Source organism: Eschscholzia californica, unplaced genomic scaffold, assembly GCF_041429995.1.
Source record: "Eschscholzia californica isolate CP2 unplaced genomic scaffold, dmEscCali1.0.p SCAF_1, whole genome shotgun sequence".
Taxonomy (NCBI): Eukaryota; Viridiplantae; Streptophyta; class Magnoliopsida; order Ranunculales; family Papaveraceae; genus Eschscholzia; species Eschscholzia californica.
The window spans coordinates 65,546,587-65,573,637 of record NW_028238198.1 but is presented as its reverse complement, the minus strand read 5'-3'; the positions used below and the strand labels follow the sequence as shown (position 1 = coordinate 65,573,637).

Below are 27,051 nucleotides of genomic sequence, written 5' to 3'. Positions count from 1 at the left end.
AGTTGTCCAAATCCACATAGCAGGTGTGTATTTCAACTGAAATAGATAACTTAAAGAAAAATGAATATCTTTAAGGATATTCGAAAATGGAATATGCTAAGTCATCGTACTTGTGTTGACATAATATTACCATTAAATGATTGCTCTATACAGTTTGAAATTGTGAATCAATTATGCATGCATATAAAGTTGAACGACAACCTAACAGGATCCAATTAGATAAAGGTGTGTCAATTGCGAGCAATTATCATCAAGGGGAATGGGGCTAAAACACCTAAAGTAAATGAGTAAAGGCATGGTGAAACCCTACCTAGATGACTGGAGATCCCACGATCTAGGTTCAAAGGGAAACTGAAGCTATATCCTGACTCGCCAGTAACACTGAAAGAGATTTATCTCTTACCCATTCCTAGGATGAATCAGTGTTGCCTGTAATAAAAGAGGATAAGGTTATCTTTTAATGATTCCTATGGTTTAGAATTCTTTTTTTCTAAATGGGGTATAACAGGATACCTTTAATAGGAGATCACCTATATGGGTGTGAACTGGTGCCGGTTCCGTGAGAAGGTCGTAATGGCCGACTTCTCTAAAGCGCTCATGAATCCCGAGAATGTTCAAGGCCGAAATGAACACAACCGAGAACTGAAGGTTACAAGGAATGTCATGTGTGATAGCTACTGCATCGGTTTACAGTTCATAGGACCCAGTTCAAGACATAGTTCACTAAGGTCCTTGTAAACCCGGTATCTATTCACTACGGAAGATTCAAAGCCAAAAGCTATCTTTCCCGATGCATGGTACCTCCTGTTATGCTCTCATATGTATGTATGTTTGTCTGTCATGTGTTTGTATGTTGTCTGTCTTTTGTTGGTAATTTCACTCATGTGGGGGATTGTTGGAAAATTATTTATGGTATAAATAATTTTTTATTTGAGTGAAATTATATCTAATAGGTACTTGTGAAAAGTCACAAGTTATGGTTAGTCATACCCCAATGGAGAGACATCTTGTGGATTTGTAGAGTCATGACTAACTCTATAAATACCCAATTTAGTTTCTCTTTTAATATAAGGTTTTGGACAGCTTTTAGTAGAGTATTTGAAGACAATAGTTGAGTTGTCTAGAGTCATGTTTGAGAGCATAGTAACTCGATAGTTCGATGGAGCATATAGAATTGTAGTGCTTCTTTCTATATGACGTGATCGTTGTATCTTGGGAGACAAATGTCCGTAGACTGTTAGCACCGTTGCGGGGACATGATTGTCTTAAGGAAAGAGTGACCACTCGCCTCGATCAAACAAGATAAGTTTTTCATTTTTATATTTATATAATCTTAAAGTGTTATATGATTAGTTGTCAAGAACCGAATCCGTAAACCTGAAACCAACAGTGTCTATAACCATACCCCAACTAGCCAGAAGAGATCTGGTTTTGAGGCGTCTTCAAGAGGCAAGCCACGTGATGAAACAATGTTTGGGTATACCACCTGGTGACCATACTAAGGAAGTCCAACTCAATTGAGTTCCTCTGAGTCGAATTGCTTCATACGTCTCTTTAAGAGTAAACTCTCCATTCTGGCTAGGCTCCAAGATCACCTCATCTCTAAGAGTACTATCTACCACCACCTCTCTAGTCTCGACCTCGATAATCCCTAACATAGTTGCAATATGAGTAGGAAAAACCCAACCTAACTGCCCAATGAACTGAGAGACCAGTGCAGCTAAATGTAAGTGAGAATTATATCTATACCCCCATCAAAAACATCGTAAAGAAGGCCGCGAGGATGCCATAAATCAGTCCGGAATTTAGTTTCATGACCATCCCCTAAAGAAGTGCAAACCAGAGCTGTCATCCTGCTGGCTAGGATCCGACACCAACACCAAGAGATGTTACTCGGGGATGTTAAGGTCCAAAAATGCTGATCTTTGATGAGATTATTTCTCACCCAATCAGCCCACAAAGTCGTCTTACCACTAACCAAATCCCATATATGGAGAAGATTTGACGCCTCAAAAAACACCTCAAACAACACCTCGATATTAAGAAAACCGAGGCCCCCTTCGTCGGTTGGGTAACAAAGGCTTTCCCTGCCAATGAGAGCTCTCTTACACCCCATATCCGCACCAGGCCAAAGAAACTTACTAAAGATGGAATTGATATCATTTCTAAGTTGTTGTTACACCACTCTAATGACAAGACCCTTCAGTTCTACCTTTCATGTGACTCATTCTACAATCTACATAATGGAAATCATTATGTAAAATGTTTATCATTTTCTCGAGATCCATTTGTAAATCTTTCGTCAGCATGCAAGTAAGTTAAACAACCGTAACTATAGTCTCAATCGTAAGTCAAAAATTTTATTCTTTCCTCCATTTGCTCGATCCCTCTCCCATTCTTCCAGCTAATGTGGCGAGTGCATATTCTCTCTCCATTTTCTCCTTACTCAAGTGAGAAGTCATCACATTAGTTGGATGGTTAGGAGGGAGCAAATGGAGGGAGGAATAAAATTTCTCATTGTAAGTTGTCATTTTGGTGGTTTAGGAATATTCTTCTTCAATTTATCATGTTCTTCAATTTAGCAAGTAGAAACAAAGATTCTCTTTTTTGGAAACATATTCTTGTGAGGTATTTGGGTGTTTTTCTCTTTCTTGAAAACTTATTTTATTCCCCAGCATTACTCCAAAGTCAAGCTCAATCTCCATCTTCAACTTTGAACCTTAATATTTTCAAACTTTTACCTCTTTGGCGAAAAGCGGTTGAGTCTATTTCACATGATTTTGCTTTATCTTGTTAATGGACAAAGTAGCATCAGATTTTTGAAATAGTGATGCCCAAACTTACTATATGTCTGCAACTCTATAGATCCCAAATCATCATGACTGGCTCATGTAAATGAGTTAGAATATGAAACAAAAAACACGGATTGTGAAGTTTGACTTGAATTGGTTTAAATTTCGAGAAATCAGGGTGTACTTATGTGCCCATAAGGCCCGGGGGCCCGGTGTTCTTGTGCGGTCGGTGATAGGGAAGAAAGAGAGAAAAGACATAGGAATTATAAGATAAATAGTTTGTATTATAAAGTCCTTAAAAGTTGGTTGCAATCTAATAAAGTAAAGGGTATTTTGCGAAAGAGTCGTACATAAGTATCGAGTTTTGTGAAAGGGGCATGACTGTTTATTATTTTGTAAAGGGGTCGTGGACTATGATTGACCAGTTAAGTTTTAACGTCGTTAAGCTTTAACACCGTTAATTCTAACTACATTACTTAAAAAGTTATGGTTATATTTAAGTAAACTTTATACAATTTTGACACTAATTCGTGAAAGTAACAAATTATGACATTCACTATTACTTTTCTAGATTTCTTAGCTACTAGGGAACTTTGAATTTCTTCTAAATTATTAGATCAAACAGAATCATTAAAATTGTTGATAAATTGGTCATTTTAGTGCACATGTTGTGCCACTACAATGCATTGTAGGCACTTCCAGTGCATCCATCTAAAGTGTACAAAATTCATTTTTTTTATGTTTTGTTGGTTCAATGCAAGTAGATAACATAATGTACTCACACATTAAGATCGCCTAGAAACCTAAACTTTACTATGTTTGCTCATTTAGAGAGTTGGAAAGTCTTAGAAATTTATGAAGTCGATAGAAGATTGGTAGAAGTGTAGAACAATCCAGAAAACTTTAATGACAAAGTAAAAAACTTAACAAAGTAGTAAACCCTAAAATACAAAGTTAAATTGTACTTACATATTTCGGCCACAAAAGATGCCGACTTTGTTTTTTTGAAGAAAGAAAATCAAGGGTTAAGCAAGTTATATCAATCGGCAACATCTCTTCATTATCTGATGAAAATCAAAGGTTGAAGAAATAAAAAGGGAAGAAGATGAACTGAATAAGTTATTTTCTTTTAAAACAACTGTGAGATTAGGCAAGTTTTATCAATAGATTTTAGCCATCTATGTGGAGGAATAACGTCCATCGGATTTACTTGAGGTAACAACGTTACATCTACATAACGACGTTAACTTTTCATCTAACGTGAAGTTAAATCTAATATTTATTTAACGGTCAATCCTAGTCCACGACCCCTATGCAAAATAATAAATGATCATGTCCCTTTCGCAAAACACGGTACTTATGTACGATTCTTTCGCAAGATAACTCTGAAGTAAATTAGGTCAAATTGGATTGACCCAAAATCTTCATTTCTCGCCAAATTTTCTTCATACTCTAAAACAACTGGCTTTTGGTTTTATAATGTTTTCTTTCCTTCAGACTATAACTCTAGTATTTTTTAACTTAGCACAAATAAAACTTCAACTAACTTTATGGCTAATGAAGTAAATATTATCTGCACATTCTATTTTGTTTTACTGCTTAGGATTTATTGTAACATATTAACCTCAATGCAGTTATGTGATTCGGAGTAAATATTTGTATAAAAAGAAATTTTCAACTTATTTATTACGTCCAAAGGTTTCCATAACATCAAAGAAGTTGGTTTAAATATTAGTTTAATTAGAAAAGAATAGTTTTAGTTGTTATCCTTAAGTAGCATGATGGAATCTCCAAGCTAGTTCAATTATTGCCCTAACCCAATATTAGATTAGATATATGTATATTGAATTGGTCATTCTTGGAGAATGATTGATAGAGATGTAGTCTTATTGTTCAAAGGCCTTTGTGGCCTATTAAGTTTAAGTAGCATGATGGAATCTCCTAGAACTTTTACCAAATCTTTTTATTATAGGAAGTCTTATTGATTAAATAAATGTGTTTCATTTGATTGAATATATTGCAATTACAAATTTGTTTATTGTTTTCAACAAAAAATTTATTATAGTAAGTCTAAGTTTCATGAAGGAATCTCCTTATACTTCTCTTTATGAAGTAAAGTGGCAGTTAAGTGAAATTGTAGTTTTATCAACTGAAAATAAATTTAAAGTCTTACAATCATCTTTGTTAATCAAAAGGAAAAAAAGAAAACCGTGTTTAACATTTTTTGTGAAATTATTAAGAATGTGTCAAATTCTCATAAATATTTAGTGCTTCATTCTGTTGAATATGTTGGAAATATCAAATTTGTTTATTATAACATGTCTAACTTGCATGAAAGGATCTCCTTATGCTTCTCATTATGATGGGAATTAGTAGTTAAGTGAATATTGTAGTACTAGCGGGTGGTAAAAGAATTTTTTCAATAATCCTTGTTGATAAGTAGGAAAGAGAAAATTTTGTTTAGCATTCTCCAATGTCCCAACTTTTCTCTTGAAATTAACAATAAGCATTCGGAATAAGCTCTAATCGGTTATAACTTTAAAATGAAACAAAAAGAAAAGTACTGCTTAAAATGTTAATGATTCATCAACTTGTAACAAATAGAAGATTGGAATGACAACTAGAAGGACAAGAAACTTTAAAGCCTTTCCTTTGAGGGAGTCAGGGAGTTTGCAAGACAAATGACAAAATAAGAGTAAATTGTTAGAAAGTTCTTTCATACTAATGGTATGAACTATGAAGTCTTGTGTAGTTAAACAGATCAAAAATTCTATTCATCCTTCATTTTGGTCTCTCCCTCAGCCCTCCGTTGTTGTGGCGACATATCATTGGAGTATATTTTCTCACCATTCTCTCTCCAATTGCACCACACTCAAGTGGTATGTCGCCACATCAACAGAAGGTTGGAGGAGGGACCAAAATGGAAGGATAAATAGAATTTCTCTAAACAAATTTCTTTTCTCCACAATTTTCGGAATTTAGTATTGCCCTTATAGTTTATCTAAGAAAATATCAGTTGTATTTGTGTGGCAGTGAGATCTGTTTTCATTCCACCATTAAAATTTAAAATAAATAATTATTTCATTATAAAAATGTGGAAGGTGGATGACCATATAGTTTTACATGACAATTATGAGCCGGGTAGGAATCAGTTTGGGTTGGACGACCGCAAATTTACTCCCTCATTAGGTTGGGTCGGTCGGGCTATGAAATTTTATGCCCCATTATTGGATTGATTCGAACGAGTAGTTTATAAATTTATATTAAAAGGGGATGAACTAGGGTTGGATAAATTTATATTAAAAGGGGATGCTAGGGTTTTAATTGACTCATCTCCGTCATTGATCAAGACCTACCGTGGTGCATTCTGAGGGAGATTAACGGCTTGCATGCGAGAACCAAAATCGACACCTGGTCCTCAGCTACTACCCTAGAATTAACAATCAGAACGCTCACTCTCTTGGGGACTCAGTTTACCACACCCCAAGTTAACTTTTGCAAGTTTGCCCCTTTTAGTGTTAATTTTGTTACAGTTTTAGTCCCTCATTTTGGAAGTGTGTTGTGTATTGATTTGCTTGGGTTTTAACTTTGTAACGTTTGGCTTTTAATGTTAGGTTTTACTCTAAAAGAGACAAACAAAAAATATGTCGTCTAGCCTTTTTCTTCATTGGTGCTTAAAAAAGAAGTTTTAGGTCATGCTTCTTCGGGCCAATTTTGGCTTTGCCGAAATCTTTACCCGCTTTTTTGTTATACATGAGAGAACGATACAACGGGGATGATACTTATACAATCTAGGTTCACGGCCTACTAAATCGCTTCATATACGGTAAGGGGTATTGGTCATTTTTATGGGTGTAAATACTACCGTAGATCGTGCAACACAACAGTATTGTCGCTTATATAAAGTAGTAACCGGAGTTTTGTTATACATGAGAGAACGATACAACGGGGATGATACTTATACAATCTAGGTTCACAGCCTACTAAACTGCTTCATATACGGTAAGGGGTATTGGTCATTTTTATGGGTGTAATTACTATTGTAGATCGTCGCCCATATTCAATGTCAAAAAAGAATTTACTATTAAATTTACAGTAATAACCACAATTTTTCTACTACTTTATAAAGCGACAATACTGTTGTGTTGCACATGTAAGACTCACATGAGGGTGAATAAATCTCTGACAGATATTAGAAAAACATCACTCAAATGCTAAATCTATGGAAAATCCTTACAGAGAGCATATCTTAACTTTTGAAATGACATGTCTAGAGTGTAAAATGGTTATGCAATATTATTGTTGTTGTAAATTTATATATTAACATCGTTTAGCCGATTGGGATGACCGGCTGAGATGATACGGTAGCATGGCAGCGATTTAGATGAAACCATCCTTTGATTGTCTTCAAAATGATAACTTTCCTTGTTTCATGTATCTTTCGATTTTCTTAGATATTTTTTTATAATTTTATAGATATTATACCAAAATGTGATTTTCTCTGTGTTTAAGCCTTTAATGTCACTTAAATTTGTTAACTCTTCTGCCTACACTACAATCTGGTCAAGGCTTAGAATGGGTAAACCATTAATCAGATTCGCCTTCCCGTACTCTGACGCAAACCGGACTTAAGGGTCGCGTTGATTTCCGTAGGCCCCTACACTGCTCCAAAGTGAAACCTTAAGTAGGGCCAACCAGGTAAGTTTTAGAGCTAGAACAGGGTTTAAGGCGTCTAAGAAATTCGTGTCAACTTCTTAGGTCTGGACTTAGGTGAAAGAGCTCTTTCGATTTCATATAATTCGGTATGAAAAGACTGATTCCTAATTAACCATCTGCTCCTTACTATTACAAGTAATCCCTTATGAAAAAACTGATTGCTAATTAACCACCAGTTCACCGCTACCACTAGTCGTGCTTTATGGAAACAGCCGTTTCCAAATGAACTACATGTTCACTTCTATCACTAATAATCTCTTATAAAGACTTTACCTAATCAATTGTTTCACAAAATTGGGCAAAAAGAGTCATTATTTCGAGCAAAAGAAAGAAAGAGTCAATTTTTTTCACTATATTTGGCAAAACAATCATTATTGGGAGCAAAAACCATGTATTTCATACATGTATGAATTCTGAATGATGTAGATTTTAGACATTGTCAGTTTGTATGTTACTCTGTAGGGTCCTAATTCAGAAGGATGTGGATTAAATGCATTTTACTTTCTTACCTTTTGTTTTAGGCTTTAGCTTGAAAATTGGAAAGATTCACTACAAAAAATATAGCCATTAGGGACGGCCAAAAACTGTCCCAAAAGCATCAAAACCGTCCCCAATATAGCATTGGGTACGGGTTGTGTCTGTCCCAGAAAGTGGCGTCCCAAATGGTATTTGGGACAGTTATAGGGACAGAAAGCATTTGTCCCCTATATTGTTTTTGGGACAATTTGTGTTTGTCCCTATATAAACGGTTAGTAGGGACAATCATTAACTGTCCCTGAAAATTTGATACAATTTCCTTTTGTTCTCATTTGGGACAATCAACAACTGTCCCTACAAGCTTGCCGGGAGTTTCGTGCTTGTATTTGGGACAGTGAATACCTGTCCCTATAAATTTGGAGAGAATTTTCTCTAGCTTGCATGCGGAATTTCATTTAGAATTAGATATTTTTGAATAGGAATTGTCCTAATCAAATAAATTTAACATTTCCACTTAAAAGGAGCTCAAACATATATTGCGGAGTCCTTTCAAAACCACAAAATATTTTATCGTTGTAGATTAGGTATGACAAGACAGATTCCTAATTAACCACCTGTTCCTTGCTATCATAAGTAATCCCTCTTGAAAAGACTGATTCTTAATTAACCACCGGCTCGCCGCTATCATTAGTCGTGCTTTATGGAAACGACTGATTTCAAATGAAATGCAGGTTCACTTCTATCACTAATAATCTCTTCTACAGACTTTGCCCAATCATGTTTTTCACAAAATTTGGCAAAAATAGTCATTATTTCGAGCTAAAGAAAAAAAGAGCCAATTATTTCACTATTTTTGGCACAAAAAGATCATTACAGGGAGCTAAAACTATATATTTCATAAAGTTATGAATTCTGAGTGATATGGATTTTAGACGTTGTCAGTTTGCATGTTGATCCGTAAGTTCCTAATTCAGAAGGATGTGGATTAAATGCCTTTTTAATTTCCTTACTATTTAAATAAACGACAATACTGTTGGGCCCATGAGTAAGACTCGCATAGATGAATAAATATTTGAAAAAGAATTCACCATTAGTCAATACTCGGTTGCGCAAGTGGTTGCTAGTGTTGACATAAACTCCAAAATCCTGGACGTCCCGGGTTCGATTCCGAAATGAAGTGGAATCCGTGGTTATTAGGTTCGGGTTAATAAAGGTACAAAAAATAATGGTTATGCAATATTATTACTGCTGTAAATTTATATACTAACATCGTTTAGCTGATTGTGATGACCGATTGAGTTGATGCGGTAGCGAAGCAGCGATTCAGATGAATCCATCCTTTGATTGTCGTCAAAATGATAACTTTCCTTGTTTATGTGTCTTTCGATTTTTGTACATACTTTTTTATAATTTTTAGATATTATATGGAAATGTGGTTTTTTGTGTCTTTGCCTTTAACGTCACTTAAATTTGTTAATTCTTCTGCCTACACTACAATCTAGTCAAGGCTTAGAATAGGTAAACCATTAATCAGATTTGCCTTCCCGTGCTTTGACGCAAAACAGACTTAAGGATCGCGTTGATTTCCGCAGACCTCTCACACTGATCCAGAGTGAAACCTTAAGTAGGGCCAATCAGGTATGTTTTAGAGCCAGAGCAGAGTTTAAAGCGTCTAAGAAATTCGTGCCAACTTCTCAAGTCTGGACTTAGGTATCAGAGCTCTTTCAATTTCATATAATTGGGTATGAAAAGAATGATTCCTAATTAACCACATGCTCCTTGCTATACAAGTAATCCCTTATGAAAAGACTGATTCCTAAGTAATAACCGGCTCAACGCTACCACTAGTCGTGCTTTATAGAAACGGTTGTTTCCAAATGAACTACATGTTCACTTCTATCACTAATAATCTCTCATACAGACTTCACCAGATCAAATGTTTCACAAAATTGGACAAAAAAGCCATTATTTCGTGCTAAAGAAAGAAGAGTCAATTCTGTCACTATTTTTGACAAAAAAATTTTATTATTTGGAGCTAAAACCATATATTTCATGCAGACATAAATTCTGAATAATGTAGATTTTAGACATTGTCAGTTTGTAAGTTACTCCGTAAGGTCCTAATTCAGAAGGATGTGGATTAAATGCATTTTACTTTCTTAACGATTTAATTTCATGTCAAATAGAGCCCAGGTATCTATAAATAAAAGTAACCCTGGCGTAGTGGAGTGAGAAGTAGGTGTACGTGTTAGACTGCCAGACTTCTAATCCCACCATAAACCAGTTTTTCTTTTCGATTTGTGTGTAATTTTGTTTGTGCCCCATAGATTTTTCTTAATTGTCATTTGGTCCTTAAATTTCTTCATTCTGACTCCTCATTTCCAAATCAGTTCTAGTCAGAGTCTTTTTTGCTTTGTAAATTCGACGATGTTTCCTCTTAACTTTGTTAGAGCTATTCTTTTCCATATTATTGTATCTTCTTTTTTATTCGTTTATATATATATATATATATATTATATTTGTTGTTATTTAAAAAAAAAATATATATTTAGTCCACTTCCTTTTTTCTTAACTTCTTTAAGATTGTAAAATGTGGTGATAATTCTTTAAGACAGTAAACTCTCTCATTCTTTCGAAATAAAATTTACTAATTATTTTTTATATAATTCGAATATATAAGACTAATTATTGTTATTGAGACTATAATCAATGCAAGTCACAAGTTAGCTATAGCTGAGTTGGTTGAAAATATAAGTATAAGATACATAAATCAATTACTTGAACGTCAATTCGAAATTTTTGAATAATTAAAAAAAAAATTTATAACTCAAAGTGCCCTCACAGAAGAGAAAGTCTGGGTCCGCCACTGAGAAGGAGAGAGAAAGCCAAGAAGGGTAAAATGAGAAGAAGAAAAAAAAGACACAGCAGTCAATGCACTTTTTTAACCTTGAATCCCATAACATCTGGTGTTTGGACCTGCAGCTTAACATTTCTGACTTAAAGGGGCTTGACACAATTTTTATTAGCATAGGATTAAATTAGAAATAAGTAGTGCCTTTTTAGACCTTTAGCTTTATTAACCCCAATTTTTGGGCCTCTAACCAATTATCTGGTAAGTTTATGACCCGCCAAGCCGTCAGTAGTCTAGACTATACATCTCAACCATAGCCTTCAGTTCCGTGGTGTTGACTAGGCACAGAGGAGATAAAAGTGGAGGGTTTATCGAGTGACACTTGCCGAAATATAATCACCACAATTCATTTCTTCGTGTATTTTGTGATCCACAATTTCAAATCTTATTATCACAACCAAATAGAACGATCAAGAAACCCTAGATCTACTTGAATCCATGGCGACGAGAATCGCAGCAAGATTTGTATCCAGAAGGTTATCTAGCAGTGGCAAAATTCTTAGTGAAGAGGAAAAAGCTGCTGAAAATGTTTACATCAAGGTACTTGAATTTCTTCATTTCAACTCTCAATTTTCCCTCATCTTTACTCCATCGTTCTCTTCTGATAATTCATCTTCATGAAATTGGATTTGTTTGATAAATGTCAAATGCTATTTAGTTCGTTCAATTTTAATCTATCGACTGCTTAATCATTTTTCAAATTCAATTGTGATATGAACTAGGGCTTCAGATTTTGGCTAATCGTTGATTCTTATTTTGAAAAGGAAATTTTTAACATCGTTATTGGTCTTCAAAATCTTCTATGAGGATTTCCAAGGAATTTAATGTACCAAGGGTTCTTGTATAGGGTAAGAAAAGGGTAGATTCTTAGGAAGGTGTAAGTGAAGTGTATACAATTGTTAGCAGAAATATGATAGTTACCCCAAATTAAGGGCTAAGTAATTGCCCTGAGATCCACTCAGAACACGCCGGGAGAGAGCCCGATCCGATGGGTATCTCTCGGAGAGATTAAGGGGCTAGGCCGAGGCTAGATAATCAAACTCAGCCTCCCAATGAGCTTCACTTGCTCTAGAATCCAACTACTTTGGAAGGGTTTGGTTCTCATGGTCCGTGTTGATTTGTTACAATTCTGTAAGTGAAAGTGCAATACATATAATAATCATTTGCAGAAGAATAGAAAAATCTATACTCGAACTGTCTTGAAGAATTATTTGACGGTAAGATGGAACAGCTAAAGACTCCAACCATTTGTGCAAATTGTAGATTCCCGTTTAGTTCTATGCTACATTTTTACGTACTAAGTTAACTCTTCAACACTAAATTTGTTGTATTACCATGTTTCAGAAAATCGAACAGGAGAAGCTGGAGAAACTTGCAAGAAAGGTATATTTAACTTCGCTTAGTTGAGATATCACTTTCGTTGTATATATTGATTATGAAGCTATTCAGTGTCCGGCCTTTGTAATTTCACTGTGACTATTATTGTAGACAATCAAGCTTGCATGAAAGAGGCGCCAACCTTTTCAGTGGTCACATATTCTTTCAGAGTTCTTTCTAATATCGGGGGACTAGTTAGTAAACAGTTGTGTATCTTCATTATGGGTAGCTAATCAAGTAATGTCACGGTGTCGTGAGTTCGATTATGTTTGTCAATCTCTAGCTTGTACTTCATGTGTCATGAAATGAGTAGTAAAAGGGAAGTTGATGATCTGGGTATCACTAATAAGAACCGCCCAGGTTGGTCAATTTTATTCCATTAGAATTGAGCAAAAAAAGTCGGAGTTTACGACTCGACAAAATGCACATAAACCCTTTCTTCTATAAGAAAATTCTAAAGAGAGTTTTAAATGCATCCTTTGGTGCAGTTTTTCTTTTGTCATACTAGCAAGTAATCGTAGTCAGTTTCACCCATGCTTGGTGAGAGTTCGTGTCTTAAATGCTACTATCTGTGCACTTTCAGGGCCCTAAACCAGAAGAAAACGCAACAGCAGCAAGCTCATCGGCTTCTGCTTCCGATGCTAAACCTAGTGCATCAACTTCCTCGACTTCGAGCACGTCAACTGATAAGAATCGCAACTATGGAGTCATTGCTGGAGTTGTAGTTGGTTTTGGCGCTCTAGGATGGTACCTTAAAGGAAGTTCCAAGAAGCCAGAAAAAGCCCAAGAATAAGATGTGGTCTTCAGTTCCATTTGAGTTTCTGAAATTACTCCTTTGAGGAGAAGGAACAAGAATTTGAACTGAGAAATCATGGTTTGCCTTGCATTGTTTTGGTCCTCTCGTAAAAATCTAGAATCCATTTCTCGTAAATTGCTTTCTTAAAATAATGTCTCAAACTGAAAATACTTCCAGTGGGAGGATGGCAGGATGCTAGTTTTTTTTTTGTTGAAGAAGGATGCTAGTTGTTTTTTTTGTTGAAGAAGGATGCTAGTTCATTAATCGCATAACGATCATATGTATTCCTTATCTGCAGAATTAATTGGTTATAAATCCGAAGGATCTTATCCTAGATCGTAAATCAACTGATATCTTTCACAGTTCTAGGTTAGCAGTTGGTAGAGCTGGTGTTTCTAAGAGAGCCAACACCTCAAAACCATTTCCCGCAGCTGCTTTAGGATGAAGAGATAGAAATTCAATACCAAATTCGGCCAGCTGCTTTAGGATGAAGAGATAGAAATTCAATACCAAATTCGGCCACTATTGATTCAGAAAATAAAACCATTAACTGGCATTAACATATCCATAAAGAGGGAAAGAGTCTGCAACATTTAACATGAAAAGTTAATCAACAAGTGATCAAGTGTTTTCTATACACAAACATAACACTCTTCCAACACTTCCACAGAAACACAAACATTTATTCTTCATCTTAACTCCAAACAACCCCAACGCAAGAGCTCCAGATATGCTGATTATATGAAACCATCCATAACCATCTCAGTTTTTGTCCGCAGGCTTCTGCAGAGAGAAGAAGTTGATCAGAAATTGTCCATGGAGGGCAAATATAAATACAAAAACCACTGATATTGTCCAAGTGGAAAAAGATAAAACTCATTCAATATGATCCCTCATCGATTTCTATTTTTATCTGGAACACGATAATATTGACCGTGCATATCTAATGGAATAAACATTTTCAAATAGATACATCAAGGATTTAATTATACTTCCAAGACCCGGCAGAGATTCAACTAGAAGTAAGAGACCTAAGACTGTGAGAATAGTCCCACATTGAAAATGGGTACTGTAGTAACCAATAGTATAACGTCTAGGTCCTCGCCGCTCACTCTCACTGTCAATTTGTTTTAAGTTGGATGTCGACAAACTTAAGATGGTATAAAGAGAGGCGTCTAACAATTGTCCCGCATTGAAAATTGTCCGGTGTCAATTGATTTTGAGTTGGATGACCACAACCTAAACAAAGACCACCCGGATAACAACAACTAGTTTGTTGTTTGTTGTGGCTTCAAGAATATGAAGTGAGAACAACCTAAAATTCATTTCCCTAGTTATTCACTTATTCCTATTAACTATTAGCAACTAACCAGAAGATCATAAAATGCAAATAGGATTATTGAGTTAAATATCTGAAATTAATTAGCTTCTAATCCATAAAATCCTAATGACCTAATCAAATGGATTGATTTGAAGTTTTGAACTACCCATATCCTAATTAGTGCTTCAAATAAGTAGAATTTCAAGACTAGATTAAATGAAATAAGATCAACCCTAGTTTAATCTAACATTAAAAAAGCAGATGAAGTTGTTCCTAATTTTTTCATTCATAGTTTATTTTTCAATTAAACAAACGCAATCAACAAGTAAGGAAATATCAGTAAAGATCAAATCTCTATAAGTTATTATCAGTACCTCTTCAGATTTCGCTTTTTCTGCCTCTGCCTTTTCTTTCTCAGCTTTAAGCTTCAATTTCTCCCTTTTCTCTCTCTCCATTTTCTACAAACAAATCAGATTCAATCAGTACGAAAAGAGAACATAAAAATGAAACAGAATCGATTTCTAGAGAGAGAGAAAATCAGACCTGAATATAGATAGTTTCAGCTGCTCGTTCTTCTTCACTAAAAACTTTACCTTTTCCATCACTGAAATAACGTGGAATCCTGCTAGTTCCTTCCATTGAACGAATTGAAGAAATACGTTTCACAATAGCTCTCATCGCCATTACTTGATTCTTCTTTTATTTACTTATGAAAATGATTGATAATGAAATTCTTTCTTTCTCTCCAAGACACGTAATGATGAAGCAGAAACCCTAGAATGACGACGAATATATATGATTCATAAAACCAGGTTTATAAGTCAAAAGCGGTTTTGCAAAACTAGATAAAGTTTCGTTTTCAGTGGGTGATACTTGATATTCTGTATCTGGTTACAATTGGTTAAAGAGCATACAGTTTCATTGAACGCCACGAACTGGAAACTTGTTTACTTTGCTTCTATGAGTCCGAGCCCTATAAGTTCATGGGCCGGCTAGGTTCTTTAGAGTGGGTAACAGACTCTTCGCTAAGCCCAGTAATGATTAGTAATTTAAGTAAATTCGTAGGGCTAAAATAGTAAATATGATAATCAACAAATATATACTTCCTTCTTGTCTTGCCCCGGAATTTCTCACCGACGATAAAAATCAAGATCACAAGAGAGTGACGGAATCTCAGGTCCGTCAAGAAGCGAAGAGAGAGAGAAGATATGTATCATCCTTCACGAGGAGGTGTTCGTGGCGGTCGAGATCGTAAGTTGTCTCTCTGTCCCTCTCTCTAGGGTTTATAATCGAACTTAAAATCAAGTCTCTCTATTGAATTTGATAGTTTCTCTTTGTGTTTGTTTTTATTTCCGAGTTCGATTAGACTAGATATGTTTTGATTGAAGTAACTGTTGCTTATGATATTTGAATCGTACTTTTGGTTTTCGATTTTTATATGGATCTTTTGAATTTGTATACCTATGAACAAAATTAGGGCATTGTATGATTAGATTCTGATTCGGTAGGAAATAAGGAAAGTGGGAATTACTTCAATGTCAGAAACCTTTCGATTTTAAAATGTTGATTTGGGATTAAACTAAAAATATAAGAACTTGACTCAACATTTAGGTTTCATAAACCTAAAAGTTGTATAATTTTCTTCTTAAGACTAGTAAATTAAAAGGATTAGATAGATTTAGAGGATTGGAAGGTGTGGTTTTTATAACTGTACTCGGAGGGCACTAGTTTAGGTCGCTTATATGCGGTGAGGCTATGAGCTTATTGGGCTAAACCTATTGTTGTGTATAATTTTTTCAAGTTTCAATATAGGGAATGTGCAATTTTTCACACACTGTTTATTTACTGTTTAGGATACGAAAAAAGATAGTCGATCAGGGTTTACTGAAAATCAAGCAAATAGTGGGAAAATAGTCCTGAATGTGTTGTTCAGACTAGAGAGTTCATGTTCTCAGAGAATTTCATAAAGTTTTTAGAGATACGGAAATGGATTATCTAGTTTTATCTCGTGTTTCTTATTTTCCCTCTTTTCTGATCCCCTTTCTTGTTATTTTACCTCTTTATGTTTATGCAGAATTTAAATGGGACGACGTGAAGGTTGATAAGCATCGTGAAAACTATCTTGGTCACAGTATCAAGGCACCTGTTGGAAGATGGCAGAAAGGTATTATATTGGTTTTAACTTTCCATTACATTTAACCAAAAGTGCACGCACGCTCATGAGTTGGTGCAACTGAAATTGTAAAATTGTTAGGTTTCTTTTAGTAGGTGGTAATCATCTACTATGGACTGGTGGATGATACTTAGGGTTGTTTATACGTCGATTGATGGTATATGATAATAGTACTATTTTACCCCCGAACTGGTACTTGTTCGCCTCCTACTTCTAGTGATTCATTAACCCAGTATGTCTTTGGTCATTTCCTAGAACACGTGCTTTATTTTATAAGCACAAAAAACTCTTGACTCAGTCAAAGCTAAATATTCCTCTCAATTCAATTTGTTCCTTGAGTAATTCCCCCATATTTATCTACGAAATTTCTGCGATATCATGTGGTGTATCGAAGGATTCATCAACAAGATGGCCAGGATTGTAGTTGCATTACTTATTTTTGTAATGTGCCCTGTTTAGTTTGATGAGCCCATGTCTAGAGATTGGGGTCTCCCATTTTCTGTAACTATGAAACTAATTGTTTCCACCTATATTTTCTTGTAACAGGCAAGGACTTACACTGGTATGCTAGGGACAAGAAATCTCAGATGGCAGATATGGAGGCAGCCAAGGCCGAGATACAAAAGATCAAGGAAGAAGAGGAACAAGCGATGCGTGAGGCTCTTGGTCTAGCTCCAAAACGTTCCAGTCGTCCCCAAGGGAATCGGTTGGATAAACATGAATTCTCAGAGCTTGTGAAGAGAGGGTCAACTGCAGAAGACTTGGGTGCTGGTCATGCTGAAGCTACTCAGGTTCAAGGTCTCGGCTTTGCAAGGTATGTTCTGTTCTAAGTTATCAGAAAAATGTGTATCCCATTATCAAACATTGGTTGTTATCCGCAAATTTGTTTCATGTTGGTTTCTTTTCTTACTGTCTTAAGCATTTTGAGATAACAAAGTTAGTTTGTTCGATTTCTTTTAATTACAGAGCTCCTCGAGAAAGTCTGGAAGAGTCAAGTTCTCTTCCTCCTACCTATAAAGATATTCCTGGTGAAGGGATGAATGCAACAGGAAAAGAACCAGTATCCCATGTGAGTGAAGATGATGATGAAAGCCGAAAGAAAAGGAAGCGAGAAGAGAAGAAACAAGAGAGGAACGAGAGGAGACATGAACGGCGTGAGAAACATCGGTCACATGATTCTGATGACAAGAAGAAACACAGGAGAGAAAAAGAAAAGAAGAATTATGATTCTGATGACAAGAAAAGACACAAGAGAGACGAGGACAGGAGGAGGCACGATTCTGATTCCAATTAATCTCACACCATCATTCTGACCTGCTTAAGTTGTATTGTTTCTTCTCCCACTAGAGGATTTTTAAATTACTCAAACTTGAGAAGTAAGAAGACTAGGGGGCGAATGAAAGAACTGAACGATGTGGAATCTTGTTGATTTTATGTGTAAATCAGTTATGTTATGATAATCAAACTTCAAACAATGGTGTTCTGATCTAGGTTTTGCTGTCTCTGTTGCAACCCCTGTTTACCTTTTTCTGTTTTCTAGTCTCTGTAACTTCACAACCTCCTTCATTCTTGCTCTTTCTCGAAAAAAAAGACTACTAGTGTCTAATTTATAATGATCTTCATGTCTGAAGATGTTTATTTTCTTTGCCATTTACGCATAATCCTTACCCAAAATTGATTTTATAACTAAATAAAGATGAGAAATGAAACTAACAACAAGAACAAACATAATTTATGATTACCATTCTTCTACTAAGTTAAATTAGTGTCTGCTTTGATTTTACAGAGGTTTTTATTGAAGAGCCACATAACAACAGATAGGTCGGAAACAATTTTATAAAGGAGGCGCTGGAGCAGGATTTATCCCCCATTTTCTACGAACAACATCTAAATCCTCGTGAAAATGCTGTTCATAATAGATGCACATAAGATCAGTACACTGCATACCAGCTCGAGTAGCCCATGGAAAGTAATGTTTGAAAAATAATGCTCGTTGTTTCTCATTGAACCTTGCCGAGCCACCAACAACTGAAAGAAGGCACATAGGAAGATACATCTGCTCAAATTCTATAACCTTCAGTGCTGATTCACCAATCAAGTTAGTGGGTAGGTCAAATAGGGTATGCCAAAAGTCATGAACTTCGCGAGCTCGCATTGCCACATAAGCTAGTTCTTCTGTTTCCATGAAACGTACAGGTGGACGATCGTCAGGAGAAAAATTCCTCGATCCCATGAATTTTGCATATGCTGCGCCAAATGTGTTCTCTGGTAGGTCCCATGCGTGTCCTACGTTTGCAGATATTACGCGTGGACGATCTTTTAGTATTGCCTGTGGAATAACAATTTAATCATGAGATCATGTTTATAAAGATTTTGGCAAGGTAGCTCATAAATATAAGATTCAGAACATAAGAACAAGAAAACAAAAAACTACACTATTTTCTAGGATTGGAGAAGTATTTGCTGCAACTTCTCCCATCTTTTTTTTCGAAAAACATTAATTTGCCGATTACATAACCAAGATCTAACTTACAACGATACATAAATCTCAAACCCTTAAACTGCAAAGTCCATTCTCTACCGAAACAGCAGACTTACTAAAATCTCGAACCCTTAAACTGCAAAGTCCGTGCTCTTTGTGGAGAATCTTAGCGGCTTCAACCATGTTTGTGAGAACGAGCTTAACTTCTCCGTACTTACGGGTTTTAAGCCCGCAATCTGGGTTAACCAAAAGGATGTTGGTTTTAAGAACTGCAAGCATTTTGTTGATTCGGTCAGCGATTTCCTCTTGTTGAGATTCTTGCAGAGTGAATGTTGTAAACTCCAGGTCCAACACCAGCACCGTACTTGACTCCATCACGGAAGACTGAGCCAACAACCCTTGGTTGGAGTGGTAAGAGGTATAATCTTCCACCTTAGAGGTCAAGGGTTCGAGGCACACGCTGAACAATTCAAAAAAAAAATCACGGAAGACTGAGAGAAGCTTCTTGTCAGATCGAGAGTTCTCAATTGTGATGACAACAGCGTCCATGTCAATGATTGTGAAGTGAGAGTAGCACATGTTCGTGTGGATCTGAGTTGTGTCTTGGACGCCGCAGTTAGTGATACAGAAAAAGTGAATGGCCCATTCCAAATAGAAAGCTTGTTCGGATTTCCTCAAAGGTAAACCTTCTCTCAAAGCAGCCTCCTCGATCTGGATAATGTTAATTCCAGCTTTTTCGAGAACTTCGACTTCGTCCTTGATTGCCAAAGCAGTCTGGTAACAAATTTCGGATCCAGGTTGGTCATTTCTAACAAAAGACCAGTTAAGAATGGTGACCAGACCTGGAAGCATTCCTTTTATTGGACGAGAAGTCATGCTCTGAGCCATTGAGGACCAGAAAACGGTCATGGCCTTAGGACGACTCACATCACCGTAGATGACTGGTGGTTTGACACACCTTGAACTGTAGGATTGGACCCACCCGTTGGCAGTGAAAGAAAAACCAAAAAATTGTTCTCCAAAGTACTCAACCATGTCGTTTCTCTCAGGTTCTCAGTGAACAAGGACATCAATGTAGAGTACTTCCTGAAGCTTGACAACCTTGCTGGTTTCTTTTATGATGGCCTTGACGTAGTCGTCGTCAGAGATTTTCTTAGCTTTGTATTAAAGGCAGACTCTTCGGAGATCTGGAGTTGGTGGGAAAGATCCGATAGTAGCGGTAGAAAGTACTAGAAGCCTGGAAGGTTGAACTTCTTTTGCTTAGCTTCCAACTTAGCACTTACATTAGTGGCTCGGCGGTGGTCGGAGCCCTTCAAAGCAGTACCAGCCTTCTGGACGGCCCCATTTCTCATTCTTGGAGATGATTTTCTTGAAGCTTCGGCAGAAGGATTGGCAGAGAAGAAGCCCTCGTCCTTCTGTCCAACCAAGACCTTTGCCAAGGCAGTCACTTCAACAACCTTCTGTGCAGCGAAGGCCAACATGATTTCAATTCCTTGTCTAGCTTGATCTCGTTAACGAGGTCAACAACGGTGTGAAGGAGTGAACATGAGGTAGACACAACAAGCTTGTCTTTGCCCACGACACCCTCGAGAGCAGTCACAGTCTCCCGAGATGCAGCAAGATCATTAACCCAAATGTCCATAACCACACCAGCAAAGAGGTAATTGCCAGATGGGAATCTAGCCCTAATCAAATCAAGGGTCTTTGTACCACGAACCAAGTCAAACCCAAAACCAGTAGCAAATTTCAAAGAAGTGAGAGTCTTATATGCTGCATCAGCAAAGTAGGTCTCAAGTACGAAATTTAGACCAGATAGAGTAGATTCTAGCTCAGAATAAGCAGTAGTAAATGCTTGCAGTTGGTGAGCTTCGAGATCCATGACAAGGGTGGCCTCATCAAACTGAATCCAGGTACCACCTGCTGCCTTCAATTCAGAGACAACTTCTTTGTATATTGCAGGAACAGTGTCAACTCCAAGAGGCTTGGCCTCCTTGTATTCGGTCACTGCCTTGTGAGAAGTGTATGAGAACTTGGTGTCGGGGCCCAATTCAGGTACAATGTAATGGTAGTTGGTGTCGAACCACTTGGTCTTCTCCATTGAAGGTACAGAGGTCTTACCTCTTGCCATGAAAACGACCGCAAATCCAAATCATTATCTTAGCAACAAAACTCTCGATTCTCTTGGAAAATGGACTGCCCTAGCTTTAAAGAATCTGTCTGAGACACCAGAGTTTCTTTACATTCTAATTTGGTATCCAATTAGAATCTACTGAGGTTTTATAGCATCTAAATTATTTATGCCAACATGATTAGTCTAGATAAGTTGTATACATTCTCTAATTTCACTATGACTATCATGACAAATAATAGTGAAATCATTACAGCCAAATAATAAGATACTAATAAAAGACACCTTCTAAAGACATGGAACCCACATACAAACACAAAAACAATCAAAAGTTCCGAAATTTGTGATTTTGATTATATAATACATGTAAGAATTGAGATATTAATAGATTAAGGAACTTACTCTGCCTTCTGGGTTATTCTTCATCCTCTCCAAAACTCTTTCGAAAGCGGGTTTGCCCGTTGTTTCCCCTAAAGCGGCTATTAAATCTGCTCTTCTTGGGTCCATTAATGCTCCAAATGCTGAACCAAGGGCAACAGCTGCTTGTTGCCACCCTTTAAGCTTAATACCTCCACTTTGAAGCATTTTACCTCACCTTCATAATCCAATACAACAAACACAACATTTACATGCAAGAATAACAAAAAAAGAAACCAAATATTTTCGTTGAGGCATTTTATCAAACAGATAGTGTGCATCCAAACAATAACAATTCCATGCGACAAGATCATGATCATGAACTTTCAGATTCAAGGGCACATAATGAAATTTGAAACAAATTGGAAGTATATAACGATTTTAATACAAAAAAAATTTATTAAGAAAAACGATTCTCGAGTTAGGGAAGTAAAACAAACCAGGGATTAAGAACTTCAACCGATTATGAGGAACTCCAAAGATATCCGATTTGAGCGATTTGACACTTTCTCCTATAGGATTTTTATGGAAGGTCACTGTTGTAATTATGAAGAGCTTCTTGGGCAATTAGTATGACGAAGATGGATGGTAATATTGTAATTAAGAATATAATAATAGGTATTTATATATTAGACGGATGATCATTTACGAGTAAGAACTATATAAACACAAGCAAATTCAAGATTCTTCGCCAATTGGAGTTTGAGAACAGATAAAGAAAACTTGCTTTGACACGAAGAAAATCCAATTTAGGGTTTCAGGTTTTTCATCTATGTCCTCTCTTAGTTTCTGATCTTCTTTTATTTTAGTTCATAGCGTTTGACGCTACCAAATCGACTCTTATTTGATCTGGTATAATTCAATTTCATGATTTTATATTTTTGTTTGAAGAAATCCAAATGATGTTTTGCTATCAAATTTTAGTTCATGCAAGTAACCCTAACTAGTTTAAATTTAGTTCTAATTCCATATTCTTCAAATGCATATTCATTTGCGAATATTTGATCTAAAACTTGTGGACATGATTATGTTTAAAAGATGATATTAGGGTTTAGTTAGGGATTTATTTAACTAATGTATATGAGCTTTGTTATTGTTTCTCTTTCTTGTAATTATTTAATTTCTATCCAATTCTACTAGTAACTATTTTATTTGTCTTTTAGATTGTTGAATTAGAATTTGATCATCGTTATGTAGGCACTTCAGTATTTAGGTTTAAGCAAATCTGCATCAGATGATGACCTAAAAATTGGAAGTCTGACTCTTAATTGGTGATGTTCAAATAATGTATTGTGACATTCAAATTTGAAGTCATGTGGATTTCAAACTCAATTGTAAAGTGGAATCAAAGAAGTTAGAGAAAATTGAGGATTTAGACTTCTTGACCAATGATCGTAGTTTTCTGGTTTTTGTAGATTTGTGGTGTAATAAAGATATCTGTATTGAAGGAATAGTCGAGCTATGAGTCAGAGAGGATTGATATATAGTTTTGTGGCGAAGGGTAATGTCGTTCTAGCTGAGCACACATCATTCTCTGGTAACTTTAGCACAATTGCTGTCCAATGCTTACAGAAATTGCCTTTAAATAGCAACAAACACACTTACTCATGTGATGGCCATACATTCAACTTCCTCATTGACAATGGATTTGGTACGGGGGTTTTTCTTAATTCAATCACTGGTGTTTATCAATTTTTGTTTACTCATTCTCATCACAGATCGATACTTTCGTTGGTCATGCAGTTTTTCTTGTTGTTGCTGATGAAGCAACTGGTAGAAGTGTACCTTTTGTGTTTCTTGAGCGAGTAAAGGATGATTTTAAGCAGCGATATGCCGCCCTAATTGGTTCTGAGGGTCCACATTCTCTTGCTGATGACGGCGACGAAGATTTATTTGAAGACCCATTGAGCATTGCATATAATCTTGACAGGGAATTTGGGTATAAGCGAAATTGATAAACTGATGAAAGTGTTGTATTTATTTTGTTTTGCTAGTGTATTGCAACTCTATGACCCGGTTTTAATTTATCAGGCCAAGGCTTAAGGAACATATGCAGTATTGCATGAACCATCCAGAAGAGATCAGTAAGATTTCCAAATTGAAGGCACAAATGTCTGAAGTCAAAGGGATAATGATGGACAATATTGAGAAGGTATGTATCTTATGTTTATGACTAACATAGATATCCTTGTCTTATTTTGGCTCGGAAGTTAGTGCTTCATCTAGTAAATGAACTTTTCAGCCATGCCAGTTTTATATCTACCAGGAAAACTGTATGACTGTATTGCCTTTTATATTGCTCCTATTTTATTTTTCAAAAAGAGAAGGTTCCTCTTGTTGTGGTAAATAAGATGTTGCCAGTTCCTGCTTCGGTTTCTATACTCATGGATCCATTCATGAAATAGCTAAGTGAGTGTCTTACAAATTATAGGTGTGCGAGGTTGATTCCAAGTCTGCATGTGGTTTGTTCTCCATCATTCATGATTCTACTTCATTTTTCAGTAGCTTGGTCTGAATTTGTGAAATTTTTCTCTTTGCTAACAAGTAAATTATCGAGTTTCTATGAAGTGGATCACAGATACACCATGTACTTCTGAAACCATTTGATCTAAACATTATGTCTTTCCCGTTCTCGTTCCTCTATGTTGTAGTTGAATGTAACTTGTGATCCAAACTCTGGATTGTTTTTTTTCTCCGGTTTTCAAGATTAAAATTGCTGTCAGACCCCTTTAAATTGGACATGTTGTGTATTACCAAGTACGCCACATTGCCTGTGCAAGAGGATATCTGGAGTAGAGAAGTCTTGGGCAGTCCTTGATTCCTCTCCTTGCAAGCGGTTTCAAGAAGAGTTAGGCCCAACGGCCTTCAACACTGTGAACCTATAGAAAATACATTCTAGACAGATACCAAGACGGCGAATGTCGGGGTATAGCTTGACCTGGTGACGGATAGATGATGTCTTTGAGCCGCTCATTTAATTTGCTAACCTACCGAAAGGAAAACCTACACTGTATTGGTAATTACTCGTACCGTACCAAGTACATTTAAAAAGGGCAAACACAATAGGATGCTTGAGGAATGAAGTGGTTGGTCTATCAACACATGGCCATGTATGTCGTTCTCCAAATGCAGAGAAGGTGGAAATCACTTATCCACCCTTGACCGAGAAGTCAGTGAAAGTGTTTCTTTGAACTTGAATGTGAAACAGATAGGTAATTTGTTACCTTATCTCATACAAGTCACTTTTATGGTATTTCAGGTTCTCGATCGTGGGGAAAAGATCGAGCTTCTAGTTGATAAAACAGAGAACCTTACATTTCAGGTACTTTCAGGCTTCAATTATTGTGGCATTTTGAATAGTTTGATTATAGAATTTCTTTTTTTTTTTTTTGGAAATGATTATAGAATTTCACTAGTGACCTTTTATGTTGATACACGTGTTCTTTTGCTTGGTTCACAGGCAGACAGTTTTCAGAGACAGGGAAGGCAGCTTCGTCGGAAGATGTGGCTACAGAACTTCCAATTGAAGCTGATTGTAGGTGGGGGAATACTAAGTCTCATCCTTATTCTCTGGCTGATGGTTTGTAGAGGGTTCAAATGTTGATGTTACATTTCATGTTGATGTAAAAATGAGAACCCCTTTTTCATGTAAATGGAGTTTGGTACTGGTTAAAATCTATCTTTGTTGGAATAAGCTACTTAAAGTGGAAACCTTTTCCGTATATAATTTGGTAATATTTCTGCTGAAGTTGAATTGTCATGTTTCCCCATCAGTGAAGTGGAAACTTTGATAGTTGACATGCCTTGTTGCATTGACACAGTTTTTGAGTTCTAAAGTGGATTTTCATTGAAACTGCCTATGTTTTATGTCTGGCCAATTGATTACACTTTTAGTTGAAGACATTCTAAATGTTAATTGTGTTTTCAACACTTGTTCTTGCAAGTAATCACTATGCTTCTCTCATCAAAAAAAAAAAAAAAAAGGTAATCACTATGCTTTCAATGGTTGTAGATTGTTGGTAAATAAATTTATGGTGTGTTTGGAAGAAGGAATTATGAATCCATCCCTACATGAGTCCAAATGATTATTTTTTTTTTTTTTGTAAGTTTGGTAATCGGTAAGAATCTTAAGATTCATAATTATTTAATGGTGTGTTTGGTTGGAGGATTCCTATCAAAAGTGAGATTTGGTAGGAATCATGAATCCTTGGTCTATTTGGCTACTAAGAATCCTAAGAGCATCTCCAATGCAAGACTCAAGAAAAACTCTAAAAATCCTATGTGTCAAGTGTGAAATTTGGATCTCTAAATGGTCTATTTCCTATTTGGCCATTTAGAGACACTCTATTTCAAAACCTTCTCCAATCCAACACTCAAGAAAAATTCTAAAAGCCTATATTTTAGTTTAAAACTTATAGATTTGCTTATGTGACACTTAGAGAATCTCAAGAGGACACTCTAAATTAAATCTTGACACATCACTTATGTGGCACTTAGAAAATTCTAAAAGTTATATTTTAGTTTAAAACTTATAGATTTGCTCATGTGGCAATTTAGAGTGTCCTCTTAAGGATTTCTAAAATAAATCTTGACACATCACTTTAGATATTCATGTTGAGTTTTGCATTGGAGATGGATTTTAAAGAAAAACTCTAAAATATCCTATGTGGCGCTCTAAGATTTGGAGTTTGAGTGTTGCATTGGAGATGCTATAAGACTCTTGAATTCTAAGAGCATCTCCAATGCAAAACTCAAAAAAATCTCTATTCGTCCTATTTGTCGAGTTCCAATTGAAATTCTCACTCATAGGTGGCGAAAATAGAGATCCCCAATTCTTGTATGTCTCCAATGCAAAACTCTAAACTTGCATTTTTTACTTATGTGGCATGGTTATTTTTGTAAAAAAATAATTAGTTATTTCGGAAATATAAGAAGACTTGATTTCTATTGGTTGAAATTCAAATAGTGATGAGTTGGACAATTAGAGATATCTCAAGAGGGCACTCTATTTCTAGAGTGTCCTCTTGAGATATCTCTATTCCACCCTCGACACATCATCTTTCAGATCCTAGTTGAGTTTTGCATTGGAGATGATTTTTTTAGAAAAACTCGGAAAATCCTATGTGGCACTCCGAGTTTCTAAGATTGAGTTTTGCATTGGAGATGCTCTAAGGATTCCTAATTCTAAAATTTGTATTGAACCAAAATCCCACCCTACCCCTAGGATTTGCTAGGATTTTGGATTAATAAACTTAAATTTCGAACTTAAAATAATAAAAAAAAAATTATTGCTTCTACAAAATAATCATTCTAAAAGTATTATTTTTTTCAAAAATAATTTTTTCTCCCAAAAGATCATGTTTTCTTTAAAAAATCGTTTTTTTTTTTTCCAAAAACCCGATTTTTCCGACAACAGTTTTTCCCCTGAAAACTGATTCTTCCCCAAATAACTTTTTCTTCC

At 35.9% G+C, this 27,051-nt stretch overlaps 5 protein-coding genes and 1 pseudogene across 5 annotated transcripts; 3 read left to right on the top strand and 3 right to left on the bottom strand.

The window, feature by feature from the left end:
* The first annotated feature begins 11,107 nt into the window (after positions 1-11,107).
* LOC147568338 (uncharacterized protein At2g27730, mitochondrial-like) lies at positions 11,108-13,360 on the top strand. The gene is made up of 4 exons (XM_086654796.1): positions 11,108-11,436; positions 12,241-12,279; positions 12,857-13,267; positions 13,326-13,360. Exons 1-3 carry the CDS (start codon positions 11,335-11,337, stop codon positions 13,064-13,066), a joined length of 351 nt encoding a protein of 116 aa, XP_086510922.1. The 5' UTR covers positions 11,108-11,334; the 3' UTR covers positions 13,067-13,267; positions 13,326-13,360.
* A 234-nt stretch (positions 13,361-13,594) lies between these two features.
* Positions 13,595-15,317, bottom strand: LOC147568337 (F1F0-ATPase inhibitor protein). Its single transcript, XM_086654797.1, has 3 exons — positions 14,934-15,317; positions 14,765-14,848; positions 13,595-13,852 (listed from the first exon to the last, which is right to left on the bottom strand). Exons 1-3 carry the CDS (start codon positions 15,072-15,074, stop codon positions 13,832-13,834), a joined length of 246 nt encoding a protein of 81 aa, XP_086510923.1. The 5' UTR covers positions 15,075-15,317; the 3' UTR covers positions 13,595-13,831.
* Positions 15,318-15,466: 149 nt separating this feature from the next.
* Positions 15,467-18,035, top strand: LOC147568336 (leukocyte immunoglobulin-like receptor family A protein). The gene is made up of 4 exons (XM_086654793.1): positions 15,467-15,641; positions 16,465-16,554; positions 17,110-17,377; positions 17,530-18,035. The coding sequence occupies exons 1-4, from the start codon at positions 15,599-15,601 to the stop codon at positions 17,855-17,857; spliced, it is 729 nt and encodes a 242-aa protein (XP_086510919.1). The 5' UTR covers positions 15,467-15,598; the 3' UTR covers positions 17,858-18,035.
* A 238-nt stretch (positions 18,036-18,273) lies between these two features.
* On the bottom strand, positions 18,274-22,155 carry LOC147568334 (coenzyme Q biosynthesis Coq4 family protein / ubiquinone biosynthesis Coq4 family protein). The gene is made up of 3 exons (XM_086654795.1): positions 22,031-22,155; positions 21,576-21,768; positions 18,274-18,892 (listed from the first exon to the last, which is right to left on the bottom strand). The coding sequence occupies exons 2-3, from the start codon at positions 21,756-21,758 to the stop codon at positions 18,398-18,400; spliced, it is 678 nt and encodes a 225-aa protein (XP_086510921.1). The 5' UTR covers positions 21,759-21,768; positions 22,031-22,155; the 3' UTR covers positions 18,274-18,397.
* On the bottom strand, positions 18,935-21,299 carry LOC147568335 (5-methyltetrahydropteroyltriglutamate--homocysteine methyltransferase 1-like; annotated as a pseudogene).
* Positions 22,156-22,240: 85 nt separating the features above from the next.
* Positions 22,241-25,338, top strand: LOC147568333 (vesicle-associated membrane protein 727-like). The gene is made up of 6 exons (XM_086654794.1): positions 22,241-22,351; positions 23,006-23,241; positions 23,334-23,529; positions 23,622-23,742; positions 24,850-24,912; positions 25,051-25,338. Exons 2-6 carry the CDS (start codon positions 23,052-23,054, stop codon positions 25,192-25,194), a joined length of 714 nt encoding a protein of 237 aa, XP_086510920.1. The 5' UTR covers positions 22,241-22,351; positions 23,006-23,051; the 3' UTR covers positions 25,195-25,338.
* Positions 25,339-27,051: the final 1,713 nt, after the last annotated feature.